General features: G+C 45.3%; 1 protein-coding gene across 9 annotated transcripts in view; it reads right to left on the bottom strand.

Annotated features, from left to right (window-relative positions):
- Nucleotides 1-3378: 3378 nt before the first annotated feature.
- Nucleotides 3379-17339, bottom strand: part of EXPH5 (exophilin 5) — a 53362-nt gene continuing 39401 nt past the window's right edge. For 7 of the 9 annotated variants that reach the window (XM_083608922.1, XM_083608921.1, XM_083608924.1 and 4 more), the window contains 3 exons: nucleotides 15245-15302; nucleotides 12676-12802; nucleotides 3379-9662 (listed from right to left, as the gene is read on the bottom strand). In XM_083608922.1, coding sequence (XP_083465048.1) covers nucleotides 5071-9662; nucleotides 12676-12802; nucleotides 15245-15302 — 4777 coding nt within the window. In that variant the 3' untranslated portion in view covers nucleotides 3379-5070. Of the gene's footprint in view, nucleotides 9663-12675; nucleotides 12803-13877; nucleotides 14027-14715; nucleotides 14865-15244; nucleotides 15303-17339 lie in introns of those variants that run through there. The other 2 variants (XM_083608925.1, XM_083608923.1) reach the window with 2 other exon arrangements.

The following is a 17339-nucleotide window of genomic DNA, read 5'->3' as shown; positions in this document are numbered from 1 at the left end:
TTTTGAGCACCAGCTTGATCTTCAGATCTGATTGTGAAGTGTTCCGCATATCCTGCCTTTGGGCACTCCAAGGCAGCTAATTATCCCTTGCTCATGTCTGCAGTGCATCAGGCAAGCTGCTCCTGGAAGGCACTGCCAGTTAAAAAGCTGGCAAGGAACAAAATACAAACACATTACACCCACCGATCACTGTGTGCTCCCCGTTCCCTCTCCTCGAGAGTGAATGCAGGTCATTTTATTCAGGAGCTCCAGACATGCATGAGTGTCCAACCAACTAGCCTTTTACTTAAGAAGCTGTTTTGCAGCAGGCAAGAATATTTGTCCACCCGGCACAGTACTGCCTCTAAGGTCTCAGGCTGCACTGCCTATAATCCTTTTAACAGAAGATGCCATTAATGCATGCGGAGTTAGCTAGGATGCAGCTCTTCGCTGAGTCTCATCAGGGTAGTGCTGAAAAAGCAAGAGTTATTTGTGTTCAGGCTGTTGAGAGCAGTTTGCCTTACTCTGCAGTTTTCAGTATTTATACTGCAGGGGAGTATTTATGTGTGGCTTGAAACAGGATTTTTGAGATGTATTTAAAAGTTTGTGGGACAGAACTAAAAAGCAGTGTTCTAGAACCGTGCTTTTGCATGGGGGGAGGGGGGAATAGCTTTTGGACATTTGTGTGAGGCTCAGGAAATGTCTAGTTACATCCCTGCAAGCAGGTCATCAGTAAAGCCAGTTATTCCTTAATATTATTTTACAGTAATAACCTACCTTTCTCTAATAAAATTCAGGGCAAGACAGAGTTATCCCCCACCCAAGCTCTGGCCAGTCCTTGCTTAGCTATGTGGTTCATGTTTCCTTCAGGCGCTAGGCCTACTCCACTTGAAACATATCCCACTATGATTAAATAGGAAGAAACCATTCACATAAGAATTTCTGTATGCGTATTTGCCGCCACTGTTGTGAAAACAGTGTGTGCCTTTGAAAATTAAAAAACATTTGTAAGACTGGATACAAAAGACATATGAATAAGACAAAATGAACTGTGATTTCAGAAGAAATACACTCCCTTTATTTAAAAATAGTAGTAGTCAATACTAATGGCTTATTTTTAAATTGAAAGTTTTTTCTGCATAAAATGAGAGTGGCCAACCTGCATTACAGGAGCCACAAGCCGGAAGATCATGGCAGAGCCAGAGAAAGTGTGTGTGTGTGTGTGTGAGAGAGAGAGAGAGAGAGAGTAAGTGTGTGTGTGTGTGTGTGTGTGAGAGAGAGAGAGAGAGAGAGAGAGAGAGAGAGAGAGAGAGAGAAGGGACTAAATCAGGAGCGGGGAACCTGTGGCCTTCCAGCTGTCGCTGTGACTACAACTCCCATCATCCAAATGGCAGTGCTTGTTGGTGCTGATGCGAGTGGGGACTCCAATAGCATCTGCGATTGCCACAGATTCCCTATCCCTGAACTGATCTAGCTGGGAGCCATTTCTAGACTGTGAGACAGATCCTTGGATTTCCCAACCATCATGGGGCCATTTTGGCAGCTAAAGCGGGCAGCCCGCCTGTCTATCAGGCAAACAGTTTCTCAAACAGGGCTCTTCGCAGGTGCTGCCAGCCCAGCAGGGCCTGCAAATCCTGCTTTCGGCTGGGAGCTGCATCTTTACCTGCTCCAAGCCTTTAGTCATAATATGACGCCAGGTGAAGAGCAGGTGGATGTGGCTTGGTTGAAACAGCTTCAGAGGCAAAATGGGGACGTCTGCTGGGTGTAATTAAACACGCCAGCTGGAGGTTCCCCACTGCCAGAGTCACACTCCTGTCTGCCTTTTTGGTATTGCACTGCTCCTACGTTTGTATGCCAGAGGCAAAACCACATCAAGGTGCACAGGAAGCTGCATATAATACTCTTCATACTCTGGACTTAACTTCAGACTGAGCTGCCAAAATGACTGGCCACCACTGAGCAAGACGGGATGTTGGGAGGCCTGAAAACTTGAGAAAACAGCCCTCTCTGATAGACGTCTATTAAAGGGTTGCAGCTATCTCTCTTGTGCTTCAAAACACACATAAAATTTGCGTATACAGTGGTACCTCGGGTTACATACGCTTCAGGTTACATACGCTTCAGGTTACAGACTCCGTTGACCCAGAAATATTACCTCGGGTTAAGAACTTTGCTTCAGGATGAGAACAGAAATCGTGCTCCAGAGCAGAAATCGTGCTCCAGTAGGAGGCCCCATTAGCTAAAGTGGTGCTTCAGGTTAAGAACAGTTTCAGGTTAAGAACAGACCTCCAGAACGAATTAAGTTCTTAACCCCAGGTATCACTGTATTGTGTGTTGCACTGCTCATTTCAGTGAAGGCAGCAGATGTGAGAGGTCAAGGCAATATACATACAGCCAGGGCTGGCCCAATATGCTATGACACCTGAAGCGAGCCACAAAATGGCGCCCCATCCCTTGCTAAGAAGAGAAAAGGGATGATGTACATGAGGGGGGTGGGATAAATATCTACATTGGAAACAAGGGTAGGAGACCACCAGTGTCTCCCACTCACCAAGATGCTGCTGTAGAGGTTACTGCTACCTCAGCAAGCAGCAGTGGGTGATGCATTTCTTGAAGGCCAGATCTGCTGCCCCTGTGGATGCTGCCACCTGAGGCAGCTACCTCACCTTGCTTCATGGATGGGCTGGCCCTGGATATAGCGATGACCTACCTTGGTTAAATGAGCAGAGCAAGCCTTGCAGGAAAGACATATTCTGTGTGTGCTTTGGAGCTTGAATTACAGAAGCAAATGGATCAAGTCTAGCACTGAGTGTCACACTTTAGCTTTGCTGGCACTCAATAGCCTGCTTGCATGAGCGACGGAACAGCAGAGCAGGGGGACTCTCTGGAGAATGCAGCTTTGTCACTGCAGGCCCAAATAACCTTAGTGGCTAAAAGCACCTTTTACCATCTCTAACTGGTACAACAGCTACAACCATCCCTAGACCAAGAAAGCTTGGCCACGGTAGTCCGTGCATTGTTTACTTCTGGACTGGATTACTGCAATGCGCTCAATGTGGGGCTTGACCCTTGTGCTTGACCCAGAAGCTGCTATTAGTGCAGAATACTGCAGCACAACTGCTGACAAGAGAACCTGTCAGCATGTAACATCTCTGCTCAGAGATCTGAACTGTTAGCCTATCCAGACATGTAGAATGTTGACATATATTTAAATCTGGTTTTTAGTTCATGTTAGATTTTAAATACTTTTTGAATGTTTTCAACAGTTGCTTTTAACTGTTTTATGACTGTCAATACCCTCATTTTACTATTTTTGCAAACCACTTTTGATGTTTTGTTACAATCAAGTGGAATAGAAGAATCTTGCAAAACAAATAAATAAAATCACCACTTTTGGAGTGTTTTCTTATTATTTTATTATTACTTTTGGAGCTTTTTCTGCTTATATAGAAGCTGGTCTGTGGTGTTTCACACTTCTTCTCTGGTGTTACAATGCTCACATGAGTAAACCATGGTGTGCAAGAGAACCAGTGAAGTTAGCATATGGACTGATGTTTACAACAGACTTAAGGGTGCAGTCCTATAATTTTTCTGGGAACAAGTCCCCTGAACTCAGTGGGCTTTACTTCTTAAGTAGACATGCATATAATTGCACTGTATATGAAGATGCATCTGCTTGCATCAGCAACAGTGCAAACCAAAGCCAACATTAAATAAATAAAGAACAAAATTTATCTAAATCAAAGTTATCATTTTCTTTGCATATGTAGCATACTTCAGAAAGATGAGTGAGAATATTAAAAGGGGTTGGGATTTGCTTCCAAATTAATCTCAGAACATTTACAATACTTACAAATATTGTACAAAGCACAAAAAGGAGCACACACAATTCTAGAACCGCTCAATGTAAACACTTGTGCACCAATTATGATACATGCTGAACTTCTTGTCACTTTAGGGTACAAAATGCTATATACATATTAAATTAAGAGTCACATGCCCAATGCACACAGAATATTTCTTGTCAAAATAATTCATATTTAAACAATACAGATATACATCTTGTACTTTAAAATTCTACCAGAACAGTGTATAAACCACTGACGATAAATATGTAGTTCATTCATTCTTTCAAGTCATAATTTCAACAGCAATACCACACCAGAAAATAATATTTTAAAGGCACACACTCAACTTGTCTATATACTTTTTTTAACGAAGTATATTCTGTGATTTAAAAATAACCACCTTGGGCACCATTTCTGAAGTGTTCATACTTGCTGTTTAAAACAACAGCAACAACAACAACACGTAAGGCAAAAATTGGGCAAGTGCACTTTTAAGTCACACCTTTTTTTCCATGGGAGAGTTTTTTGCACCAGGATGAGTGGGATTTGACATTCTTTTAACTTTGGCTGGGTCAATGAGTTCTTGGGTAACAATCCACCAAGCAGTGCTCCAATGTTTAAATATATTAAACATTAATTTGCTTGCACAATCTAAAGAAAATATATTCACAACAGATATTAAATACACACATATAAGTTACCCAACTCCTTACTGGAGAAAAAGAGGTAGGATGGATGGAGAAGGAAACATGAATGTACACAGGCCACAGAAACTGTGCCAAGTGCATCCTTGATTCATAGACCACTGATACATCCACCCTCTATATTCTGGGTACTTTCTTGCCATTAAATTCAGCATACAAATTTCCCGCTGCTGAATCTCCATACCTGGAAAAGTTTCACAACTGCTCCATATGCAATTATTAAAGGCACAAAGACCTAATTTGGAGCTGGGAAGAGAGAGCTAATAACCTATTTGAGACCCTTTAGCAACATTTTCATTACTACTACTACTTTACACTGTCATGAGGGATTGAAACTTGGGCACTGCAGAAAAAGCTCTGTGGTTTGTGAGGTGGTCAAGGTAATGTGTGTATTTAGGGTTGGAGATCAAATCAGCACATCTACAGGATCTGACTCAGGCGTTCACACCCAAATATTTTATAAACTACCCAAGGAACAGACAAGCCAGCCTTTTGGTAAAGTTCCCCCACCCCACCCCTTCATTGTGCCTCATAGCCCCTCAAAGTTCTGACTCCTTGTCGTTCTCATCCAGGTAGTATTCATCATCTGTGGTGGTGCTGGAGTCAGAATCTGAATAATCTGTAGGGTCTTCTCCGTGGACATCAACCGGCTCATTTGGGCGCGAGACTCCCGCTGATGTGTTTTTCTCAGCGGAACCGGAGCTCAGCAACTGGGATCTGTTCAAGGAACAATCCTCTTCCTTCCTCAGAGAACTAGAGTTCTTCAGAAGGCACGGACTCCACAACCGTCCCTCTGTGAGCGACCTCTTTATGTTATCCAAGAAAGCCTGCTGCTGCTCTTTCCCAAAAATGCCAAACTCAATTGATGGGTACAACACACGCCTGGAACCAAAGGTCTTGTAGCTTTCGTTGTCGGTCTCCCAGTTCTCATTTTCATCGCAAGACAACAGTTCAGAGTGGGATTTGAACTTCCGATTGTACCTACTGCCGTGGCTTATCAAGTTGCTCCTGGAGGCCAGGCGATCACAGGGCGCCCGAGTATAGGAACTTTCAGAAAAATGCCGTTCGCGTTGAGCTTTGCTGGGATTGAGGACTGGTTCAATGTAGGGTCGGCTTAGCTTTCTCAACCTGTTTGGCTCCTTGATGTTTGGATGGTGGTCATATTCTGTAGGGGAGGTCATCTTTTGCGGCGGACAGATCTTTGAATAACTTTTGTTAAGAATGTTTGAGGTATTATCAGATGAAAGTGGGAAAAGCAAATGCTCGCCAACATTCACAACATCCTTTTCCATTTGCTTTGAATCTGCGAATATAATTTTGGAGGGGACGGAACAACTAATATTTTCCAGCCCATCATCTGTTTGGGAATTACTACTTGTTGTGGACACACTTCCTTTTGGAAACAAGGCTGTAGGATTCTGCGGGGTCTCGATTCTGGGGCTCTCTCTTTTTTGGTTGCACAAGTTTGTAAAAGGTCTTCTAACCTCATTGGTAAGCAATGGGGGACCCTCGTTCGTTTGAGGTTTCTTACTGTCGGGTTTGTCCAGCACCATGTTGTCGAATTCATCAGCCAGAGGGTTCCTATTCTGGTTCTCGTTTCCTGCATGGAGAAGTGATGGAGGACCATCAGGTGAAATCAACATACTATGAGGGTGGCTGATCTCCAACGGAGCGTTGTTCTGTGAAAAGATGTTACCTATGTGTGGCTTGGGACTTGAGGTTTTCTTGCTGGAAAACTTTCGACTTGTTTTGTACATGGCTGCCAGCTTGTTTTTAATGGAAGGTCTGTTTTTCCTTTTTTCTATGTCGCTAGCTTTATCTTTAGTGGAATCCAAGATAAGCTTATTTTCAGTCTCTGAAGAGTCAGGCAGATCTTGTGCAGTCCCTGCAGCCTGGTCTTTAGAGTTCTCTGCAGAGTTTCTCACCAATCTCTGCACATTTGTGCAATCTTTGTGTAGCAGAGAATTCCGAAGCATCTCCTTCTGTTTCTTTGCATACTCTAAAGAACTCTGGTTTGGTCGGACTGCTGGATCAGCTGTGGAAGTTGCATCGACTTGTAATGTTTGGTTCTGGAACTTAGAATGCACCTTGGCCTCTGAAATGAATGCTTCATCTGTGCTGCTCCCCATGTTTTCACTTCTCGACTGCAATCCATTGCCCTTTTTGGAAATACTAGGGCCTCTATAACACGCCCTTTCTTTGACCTCTACATCTTGTCTAATGTCTGTGGTATTTGATGAGCTGTGGCTTAATGGTGAGTCAACTTTTGACTCTTCCTGCTGTCGAGAGGGAAACTTAAAAATATGCACCTTGCACTGTCTGCTGGTAGTAGTTGCACTAACAGATTCATTCGTGGTTTCACTGGGTTTTGGGTCACCTGAAGGTCCATGTGAGACTACCCTCTTGGAAAATGCAAGGTCTGGCGTTTCTGCTGGAGAGCCTAACACTCCTTCCCTATTATGCAGCAAACTTGGAGAAGCACCTGCTCTTTCCGTGACACAGCAATCTTCTTTATTAGCATCATCGGAGGTTTTTGCGTTCTGTGACAAATCAGGTGTGGCAGCCATTTTGCCAGGAGAATCGGCTTTTCCTTCTTTTTCTAAGCTGGCAGGAAAAGCCACTCTTCCTAAACCAATGCGGACTTCATATTTCTTCTGCGGAAGCTCAAATTTGCCTTTGGGCGGGGAAGAGTCTGTGCTCTGGTTATCATCTAGAAAGAGGTTGCTCAACGTTCTCGACTGTTTCCGTGGTAAGGTGTAGTAAACCGAAATCAACTCGTGATATTTTACATTATCTTCCTCAATGCTAACTGTAAGTGTGCTGGTGGTTTTGTACTGCTTTAAGGGATTTCCTGCATCAGTTCCCTCACATTCAGAAAGCACAGAAATTTCAGTTTTGTCTGGACTCTGTATGATGGTGCTTCTCCCCTTGGTATTATTAGAACTGACAGATTTGCTAGGCTCTTGGGTTATCAGTGAAGGATTGCCTTTAGCTGGTGAAAGATTACAGGAGACATCTTTCGGTGATGGACTTAAGGAAGAATGGGCTGAATTTAGCAAGAAGCTTTTAGCTCTCTGATTTGGAAATTTCCCCCCCATTCTATTCGATGCAATGGTTTCTAAATTATCTCCCACAGCTCTGTTGTTTTTAAATAAGATTTGCCTTGCAGCAGAAGAAATAGGTTTCTCTGATATAAGACTACCATCAATACTGGCAGATTTTCTAGGTAAGGTGCAATAAGTTACAGGAGATTTGGGAGGGCTGTTACTGGGAGAGCCAGTGATGCTATTGCTAGTTGTGTGTTTAACAAACCTATTGCACTTGTTGAAATTTTCAGTGCAAGAATGTGGCAATTCATCGTCGACAAGCATTTTGGGGCCTCTGCTCAAAGCAGACAAACAAATATTCCCAGGCGTTTTGTTGGGTGTGAGAGCTCCCAAGTTTTCCATAGCACGCCCCTCTCGCTCCAAGAGATGAAGAATGGATGTCCTTGGGTTGTTGGCAGTTAACTGAGGGGGAGTAGTTTGATCGAGATCACTATTTATGGCACAATCACCTTCGTTTCTTCGTCCAGTTCTGTTGTGAATGTTTGATAAATAACTGTTTCCGGTATCTGTTATGGAATCTGACTTTGAACACAGTGAGTGAGGTGGTTTAAGGGATGTGCAGCTTTGTGGGTCAACTGCAGAAGAGTTCTTACAAGGAGGCATCGAAGAATCAGCAGGACTATGTGTGTCCACTGGATCAGAAATTAGTCTTAATGTCGCTTCACTGTCCATTTTGTCCATCCGGTCAGCACCCCTCTCCTCTTCTGCTTTGAAGTTTCTCTTGGTTTCAAAGTGTTTGGCCAAAGCCTTTGAGGAAGCCTGACCAGCTCTAACGAAAGGATTTTGTCTTTGCGATGCATATTCCGTTTGGCCATTTCGGACAGATAAATCAAGTGCTGGACAGCTCTGCATGCCCTCTGCATATTTTGCAAACGGTTTGTTTCGTATACCTTCCGAACGATCCATGTGCCTCCTGATGTAATCCGATACACGGCTCTGAGCATCCCTCTCACCCATCTTTTTCGCATAGGCACCTTGCCAATATCTGGGATTCGGCGGAATCCTTTCCACGTCAGCATCAGGGCCGACAAAGACTTCGTCGTTGTAGTAATGGTGGTCAGTGGGCATAAGAAGCCTCTCCTCTATTCTTCCGGAAGGAAAACTCTTGCGGGGGAGGCTCATCCTGCCATGAAAGGATGGGTATCTATAGCGGGGCTTTGAAGCACTCGTTCCCAGCTGATGCAACAAAAAATTCTCCCGGTTGTCAAACCCCAGCGGGTCTGTATGTTTCTCCGCAAAAACGGGATTGCCCATAACCGGCACTGCTCTTCTGTAATTTACTTTTGTTCTGTAAAATTCGTATCTCGTGTCCTTCTGCAGAGAACAAGGGTACGTGTCCTCAAACACTGGGCCAAACTCCATTAACGACTGCGTCCTAAGAAGCCCGTCGGGGTATACCGGATGCTCTGAAGGCGGCGGTGTATTCCATACAATAGATGACAAGGGAGTCCGCCTGGGATGCTGGCGATAGTTCCTTGGTGCGAAGACTCTGTTGCCTTCCAGAGGGTGCTGCGGGCTTGCTGGGGAAAGCTGGTCCACAGACGTCAAAGATGGGCGCCTTGCAAGGCAAGACAGAGAGTAACTCCTGCCAACCGAATCCCTGGGCGTGAAGTCCTTGTGTCCGAATCCACTGCTGCGTTGTCCCAGAGGGAGATGCAAGCTGCCTTCTGAGGAATGTCCAAGAGAGCGAGTAGAATTCCCTCTCTTCAAGACAGGGGAGCTTCTGCCATAAACATCCCCGTATGTGCCGTCCTTCGCATGCTGCCTTTTTGTATATGTATCACACGGCACCCTCGGCCTGAATAAAGCTTTGTGATCATCGGTGGCTCGCAGCGTCCTTGCCCCATCTGACAAAAACATGCTCCGTTCATTTCTCTGCACCCCTCCAAGGAAACCCGGTCGAGTAAGAGTTGAATAGGGATCGATGTCTGGTGCTCTGGAACCAGAGTCGGCTGGGGTCCTCCTGTTCCCTGCTTCTCCTCGGGATTGTTCCTGCGCCAGCTGGTCATCCAGACTCCCCAGGACTAGGGAGAGAGAGAGAGAGAGAGAGAGAGATTGATTAATATATACGAACAAAGTCAACTCGTTACTTGTACCATAACATCCTTGTCAAACACATCCCAGATTATCAGATTATTCTAGATATTCGAAGAAAACTGCAGCTGAACAACAGGCAAAGTTAAATCACACTGAACAAGTATCATTCTGGACAAATCTGGGAATGTTGGAATTGGGAACATGTGTCTTTTATGAAGGGTTACAGCATATAAAATACATTTAAATCTTTGTTCAAAAATCTACACTCATTTAAAGTGTGCTTTCACACTTAATCTTTATCCAATTACAAGTGTTTTGGGTAAAGCTGACCTCCTTTTACTTTCATGCTCCCTAGAAGAGAAGTGGACAACTCAAAGGCTGAAACCGGCCCACCAAACCACAGAAAGTGACCCACCAACTTTATCTCCCAATCTGATCCATGCCCAGCATTGGAGTGGAAGAGCTAAAAATGCTCTCTGACTGTCTGGACTGCTGCTTTTGTGTGTGTGTGTGTGTGTGTGTGTGTGTGTGTGTGTGTGTGTATGGGTGTGCAGCCCTACCCATCTGTCAAAATTGGCCTGCACAGGGTGGCTGGATCTGGATCCCCAATTCTGGGCTAATGAACTATAGCAACAGTACTGTAAATCTCTTAAGAACTTGAGAGCTCAGTTGCCCCATCAACAAGCAGTTGTACATTAGCCTCCTTTAACTGGGGTTAAACATTAAATTTGATTCCAGGTCACCCAGGCATTCTACCTGCCAAGAATGCAGCGAGAGCAATTTACAGAGGATACTTTCACCCTCAGGGATGCCAAGGATAATAAGCTACTTGTACCCACCTGCACAGCCCAAGTCTAGAGAGCTACGCAGGTTTATTTTCCTGCCTTCTTAACAGACATTAAAAGTCTCTGGTTCGGACATAACTCTAGGTTAATACTAGCTAGGATCTTTGCACCAAAGCTGGCATGTGTCAGGGACTGGGCAGAGGAGGAGGACTGGTAGAGATCTCCAGCCCAAGAGGCTTTCGGGCAGGAGGAAGATGAACGCAAGTAAGAAAGCAAGTTGGTGGTGGTGGCAATGGACAGGACACACCCCAGAAGCAGCAGCAAAGAAGCTGGGAAATAATGGAGGATGAGAAACAGAAGCAAGCTAGCAGATGCTCTAGTCCTGGGAACAGAGACAGGACTCAGAAGTGGGAGAAACAGTACAGCAGACAGTGGACACTACGTCCCTTGAAAGCCCAGTAGAACTTCCTCCTTCTCCAAGGACCAGGTGATCCCTTCACATCTTGGAGCAGAAGACCAAACTGAGACAGGAAGATTCTGTTGCCGGCCACCGTAGGCAGCAAGGAGGGGTTTGGAAGCTAGCAAGTACCATAAAGGGGGGTGGGGGTGAAGCGGGCACTCTCGAGACTGAGGGGTGCATAATTCATGGTCTCTCTGTGTATTCTGTTGATTTAAATAAAAGAACCGGAAGAAGCTGTCTACATCTCTGATTTCACTAGGCAGCGAGCCTGGGAGTTGTGACAGCATGTGACAGGAGGAGGGGTGGAGGAGGGCTCAGCCTCAATACTCTTTAAACCAGGGGTAGGAACCTTTTGTAGCCTGGGGGCTGTGTTCCCCTCCGGACACCTTTTCAGGGGGCACATGGCAGTGGTGGGAGGGGCCAGAGGCAAAAGTGCGTGGAGCAACTGTTAGCATTACAGTCATACCTTGGGTTACAGATGCTTCAGGTTGAGTTTTTTCAGGTTACGGACATGCAGAACCTGGAAGTACCGGAACGGGTTACTTCTGGGTTTCGGTGGTTGCGCATGCACAGAAGCGCTAAATCGTGCTTTGCGTATGCGCAGAAGCGCCGAGTCGCAACCCGCGCGTGCGCAGACGCGCTGCTGCGGACATACATCCTGCACGGATCACGTTCGCGACCCGAGCGTCCATTGTACTACTGTGTACAATAGGCTAGTTTCCACACACACTTACATGCCCTTTTCTATATTATAATAATTATATATTATATTATATTAATTCATTAAATTTGTACACTGCCCTTCATCCATAGATAGTTCACAACATAAAAAGACAAAATGCATATTAAAAATAGGGACAAAAACCAACCAATCTTTCCTCCCACAACACATGTAAAAGGGTACAGGATGTTACAACAGCCAAAGGCCTGGTTGAAGAGGAATGTTTTTGCCTGCTGCCTAAATGTGGATAACAAAGGCACCAGGCAAGCCTCCCTGGGGAGAGCATTCTACAAATGGGGAGCCACTGCAGAAAAGGCCCTTCTTGTGTTGCCTCTCATGGAAGCAGCACACCAAGAAGGGCCTCAGAGGACGATCTCAGGGTCTGGGATGGCTTATGTGGAGAGAGGCAGTCCTTGATTTACTGCGGTCCTGAGGGGCTTATCTTCTACCCACACAAGCCAGAAGCATCGTCAGAGTTCAAGGGCGCATTCCAGCTGGACATCATCACTGAAGGAAGGTGCAAGGCAGGGCTAGTAAGGGGAGCAGCCTCAAGAGATACCCAGGGGCCGATAAGAAAGGCTTGGAGGGCTGTATTTGCACCCCAGTCCTGAGGTTCCCTGTGCCTGCTTTAGAAGATTGTCTGAACCTGAATCAATATATTCTGTTCTTGTCCAGACAGATGGTGCCAGTGTCTGCAAGAAAACACCATAACCGCTGGCACAATCCACCTGGAGAAAGGGGAAATCAAAGATACTGACCTTCTATGTTTTTAGTTCCCGCTTTATTTTTGCTATCGCTATTTGTTTTAAACTCGTTTTCATGTTGTAACTTGCCCTGGAAGCTTAGGGTGAAAGGTGGGTAGTTAATAATAATGATAACAATAATAACACGAAGAAAATTCAAACTGTTATTATCAAGCCAGAAGACAAAGGTAGGAGACTTCAGTGGACATATTCACCTAGTGCCAGAACCTGCCTTCTGAATTTGTGGACCCCTGATCTCAAGAAAAATGGCAAGGGGAAATATGAGCTTACCTCGTAAGAGCTCATTTTCCAGCTGCTCGTTCCATGTACACGTGCTGTCATCTGTCATCTCGGCTTGGTTTGCATCCAGACCCTTATTTGCCAGTTCAGAGGGCAAAGGGCTGTCGCATGTTTCAATCTGTGGTGGTGAAGTCAAAATCAAGGAAATGAATAGTTGTGTTCCCCTCCCTCACCTCTGCAACAGATCAAAGCCAGCTTATTACTGGCCAATTAGAAAAAAGAAAATGAAAAAACGCCTGCTTATCTGAAGGAACCATACTGTACTGATAATTTTAATAGCAGCCTGGCTATAAAAGCGACATTGCTTTGCATTCCTTCAAAACCCAACTGTTTGCTTATTTCCTTCTTTCTTTTTTGGCACCCCTGCTAACCTGGGATTTTCCCTAGCGCCTGCAGTTATCTCCTTTTGGTGCCCATAAGGATCCACACTCAGAGAAGGAGTTCGCTATTTCTATATACTATATGCCGGGGCAGCTAATGTTGCTGGACTACAACTCCCATCATGCCTGACCATTCAACATGCTGGCTGAGGCTGATGGGAATTGGAGTTCAACACCACCTGGTTTGTCACTACGTTGGCTACCCTGGCTATATACAAATGGGAAGGCCTTGAAGGCTTAATAAATCACAGAAGACAAAGGTCATGAGTTCCTCCACTCATTGCTGGATCAAATAAAAGTGTACTAAACTTCTGATGCCTTGGGAACAGTGTTCCTCTGGATTAAAGTTGGAGGCATACTTCACATGGACACACAAAGAGGATACCCGAAGATACACATACACACACATCTTGTTGATCTGCTCCCAGCACAATGGGCGGGCATCTTCCTTGCAACTGCAGCACAACCCAGTTCAATATTTTTGCCTTTTGGTGCCCTTCCCTTTTCCCTGTTTAACCAGCCAGAGCTCTGGGAGGACACTAGCTTTACTAGGCAATAGTGATGCCTCTCAGACCTGGGCTGCAGCATGAAATGGGAATTCCCGTGGTGTTCTGAAGATGATGTCACCACCCACACACTGGCAGAGACCCTACGCGAAGAGTCATTGCTGACTGGGCCGTTCCTGCTTCAACAGGCATGAAGTAATGAATGCATCTAACACCGCAGCCTAATTTTCCCAAAAACCAAAATCCCAATACTCCCGTCTCTGGCAGGAATCACTGCGTTAGATTAATGGCAGGACACTGAACCAACTTTGTCGATGATTTCTGCATTTCCCGAGGGGGTGAAGGAGGTCATAACAAGCCGGCATAAAGCAAGGGACAAAATAGTTGGCTGAGCAGCCCAAGTCAAAAGAATTAATAATAAAAACCATGGCCACCGGGCTTGCATGCCTTCCGCTTGTGACATAGGCAATGCAGTCAATGACAGAATTGGCAACTATTATGACTCTGTTATGACCCATATCTACTCAGGCAACAAACCCTAATGAAGTCAGCCACAACATCTAGGGTTCATTCATCTGCCCATATTCCACTAATGTATAATATAATAATAATAATAATAATTTATTATTTATACCCCACCCATCTGGCCGGGTTTCCCCAGCCACTCTGGGCGGCTTCCAACCTAATATTAAAAACAATACAGCGTCAGACTTTAAAAACTTCCCTAAACAGGGCCGCCTTCAGTTGTCTTTTAAAAGTAAAATAGTTGTTTATTGCCTTGACATCTGCTGGGAGGGCATTCCACAGGGCAGGCGCCACTACCGAGATATGCTATATCACCTGCCAGTAGCTACCCTTCTGTAGCAGACAGACAGACAATATACACAGGGCAGTCTCGAAGCAAATGAACAAGCAGTCACAAATCTGACATTTGAAATGGCAATATTAAAAAACTAGTGAGGGAACATTTCAGCCTCTCTGTGGCTGACTTTTAAGGTGGATGTTCTCAAACAGAGGAACTTCCAAAAGGCAGGATGCAATGGGAATCTGATGAACTACAATTTATCAAGAGGTTCCAGTCTATCAACTGTGGCTTTAATTGGGACAGCAGGTTTTTATTACACTACGTGTGTTAATTAGCTTACCGATGCCAGGATGTTTGCGTTATCACCCGCACGGTCATCGTGAACAGTCGTTATTGGCAACATGATTGCCCCTATCTGCTCTTTCTGTATTTCACTTCCCACTGATATCACCTTGTGTGTATTTACACCTGCATTTGGTCACCTTTAAATGCACCTAAAAAAAGATTTTTGCTCTGTTTTGCTGCAGCAAACTAACGTGGATACCTTTGTGAAAATAATTATTATTTTGGCAAAGTGGCAACAGCCAATAATGACAGAATCACACACAGTGATGTGTGATGCAATGGCAACAGTCACTGGCAGAGTCACACCTGTGGCATAATCACTGGACAAAAATAAACACAGAGCCATGAGTACAAGGAGGAGCCCAAGACATCATCTCCAAAGCCCAAGTCAAATGCCCCCGTGCCATTAAAATGTGCAGCTCCCCTCCAGTGACAGCTAGAAGAGAGAGCAAGAAAACTCACAGCACAAGCAAATGTTAATTTAATGGACATTTATAGGTTAATAAAATAGTTAAGTGACTCACCGTTGCCATTTCCTCCACCTTGGAAGACATGTGGGAGCCCGCAGCAAAGGGGTCATATCTGCAAAAAAGAATTTAAATGGTTGCTTTGAAGATAAACCGGGGGGGGGGGGGGGATTACAAGGAATCAGCACTTGATTATTTTGCCTTAATATCCTGCGAAAAGCTTCCTAAGGTACAGTTGATGGGGAAGAAGGAAGAATTCAGCTGCAATCCTGGGCACATTTCTCCAGAGTCAGACCGACCACACATAGTGGAATTTACTTTGGAGTAAACATGCCCAGGATTGGGCTGCTTTTGTTTTAAAAGCTTCCTCCTCCTATTTCTTCCTATAAATCTTGGGCTGTGATTACTAAGTACCCCACACCAATGCTCTGCTCAGAATTCGCTATTTCTGGGGAAGACAGCACCATTAAAACATTTAGGCTGCTTGCTGGCTAACTCAGTCAGTAGAGCATGAGATTCTTAATCTCAGGGTGATGGGTTTGAGCTCCATGTTGGGGGGAAAAGATTCCTGCATTGCAACGGGTTAGACTAGATGATCCTTGTGGTCCCTTCCATAGCTCAGTCCAGCTCCCTGGTTCTGCACACTGACTCCCCTTAGCATAAACGATTAAAATGAATCTATGCACAACACATGCATGCTTTTGCGGTTAAATTGCTTCGAGAGGTTTCCTAGGAAGCAGTTCATGAATGGAATAACAATAATAATAATTATGCAGTCAGTCAGCCCTGCTGGGTTGGGTGGTGGTGGTCTCCTGCTCATTCTGCAGAATGAGGCCCCTGACTTCTGCCCCCAACGTCCTGCCCCAAGCACATCACTGCTTGATCCAGGGTCGTGTCAGGAGCTGGAATCAGGTGAAGGTCAGCGATATAAAAACACCGATGTCTGTGAAGTTAACTCTTTATTCAAAGGAACCAAAACAGTCGCTACTGATCCCAGCAACTCTTCCCAGTAGCTCTTGCCCCAATGAGGCTGTTGTGAGGAATGAAGGTCCTCACCTTTCCACAGTTGCCCAAGTTCCCTCCTCTACAGGATCCCCCCCCAAGCAATCATAGATTGTGTCTGCGTGCAACCAGTCTCTGCTCTGCTCTGCTCTTGTCATTTCTCTGCATGTTCTGGGAGACCAATGGGGGAGGGGAGCTGGTCCCCCTCCTCTCCAGCCTCTGAATGAGGACTGCTCTCTGCCTCAGCTTCTTCCTGCTCACTAAACCCTGTTGCCTCTTCACCGCCTCCTGCCAGTCTACTCCCTCTTCTCCCTTCAACCACTCATCGTCGTCCCACCACCAACACCCTGGTTCTGAGCCTCCTTCCCCTGGGGGTTCCCTTGGGGGCTCCTCGGCTGGGACCTCCTCTGCACCCAGCCAGTCCATGACAGGTGGGCACACAACACTGAGCAGTTTCATACTACATATAATGCCACGGGATACCCCACAGGAATGTGCAAGTGTCACTGTTTTCCCACAGCCAGGCGTGTACACTCTTCTTCAGGTCCCATAGCTCCGTGGATCAGGCCAAATGCATAAGATTTCCCCTCCCTCAGACAATACAAAATTATATTAATTGCGCAAGGAGGAACCAGTTACCTTTCCTCAAGAGTCTCACGACATCACACCCACTGTGCTATCAATTCTAATTACTTGCTTTGTGAATGGGCAGATTAACGGATCAATTAACTAGCTTAGAGGAGGAATCTTGAATTAGGGCAGGCCTACACAGCACGTAACTGAATCTCAGCCCATCAGTCATGTATGGTAAGTCACCCGCTTCTATTCAGTAAACCTCCTGCTGCTTCTACCTTGAGAGAACCTACAAAACACACACAGACGTACGGGTGGCGGTTGTCAAGAACAGTATACCACAGTATACAGTGGTACCTCGGGTTACAGACACTTTAGGTTACAGACTCCGCTAACCCAGAAGTAGTACCTCGGGTTAAGAACTTCGCTTCAGGATGAGAACAGAAATTGTGTGGCGGCAGCACAGTGGCAGGCCCCATTAGCTAAAGTGGTACCTCAGGTTAAGAACAGTTTCAGGTTAAGAACGGACCTCCAGAACGAATTAAGTTCGTAACCCGAGGTACCACTGTACAGAATT

The sequence above is a fragment of the Podarcis filfolensis genome (genome assembly GCF_964270895.1).
Source record: "Podarcis filfolensis genome assembly, chromosome: 4".
Lineage (NCBI taxonomy): Eukaryota > Metazoa > Chordata > Lepidosauria > Squamata > Lacertidae > Podarcis > Podarcis filfolensis.
This window is presented reverse-complemented; position numbering and strand designations above follow the sequence as displayed.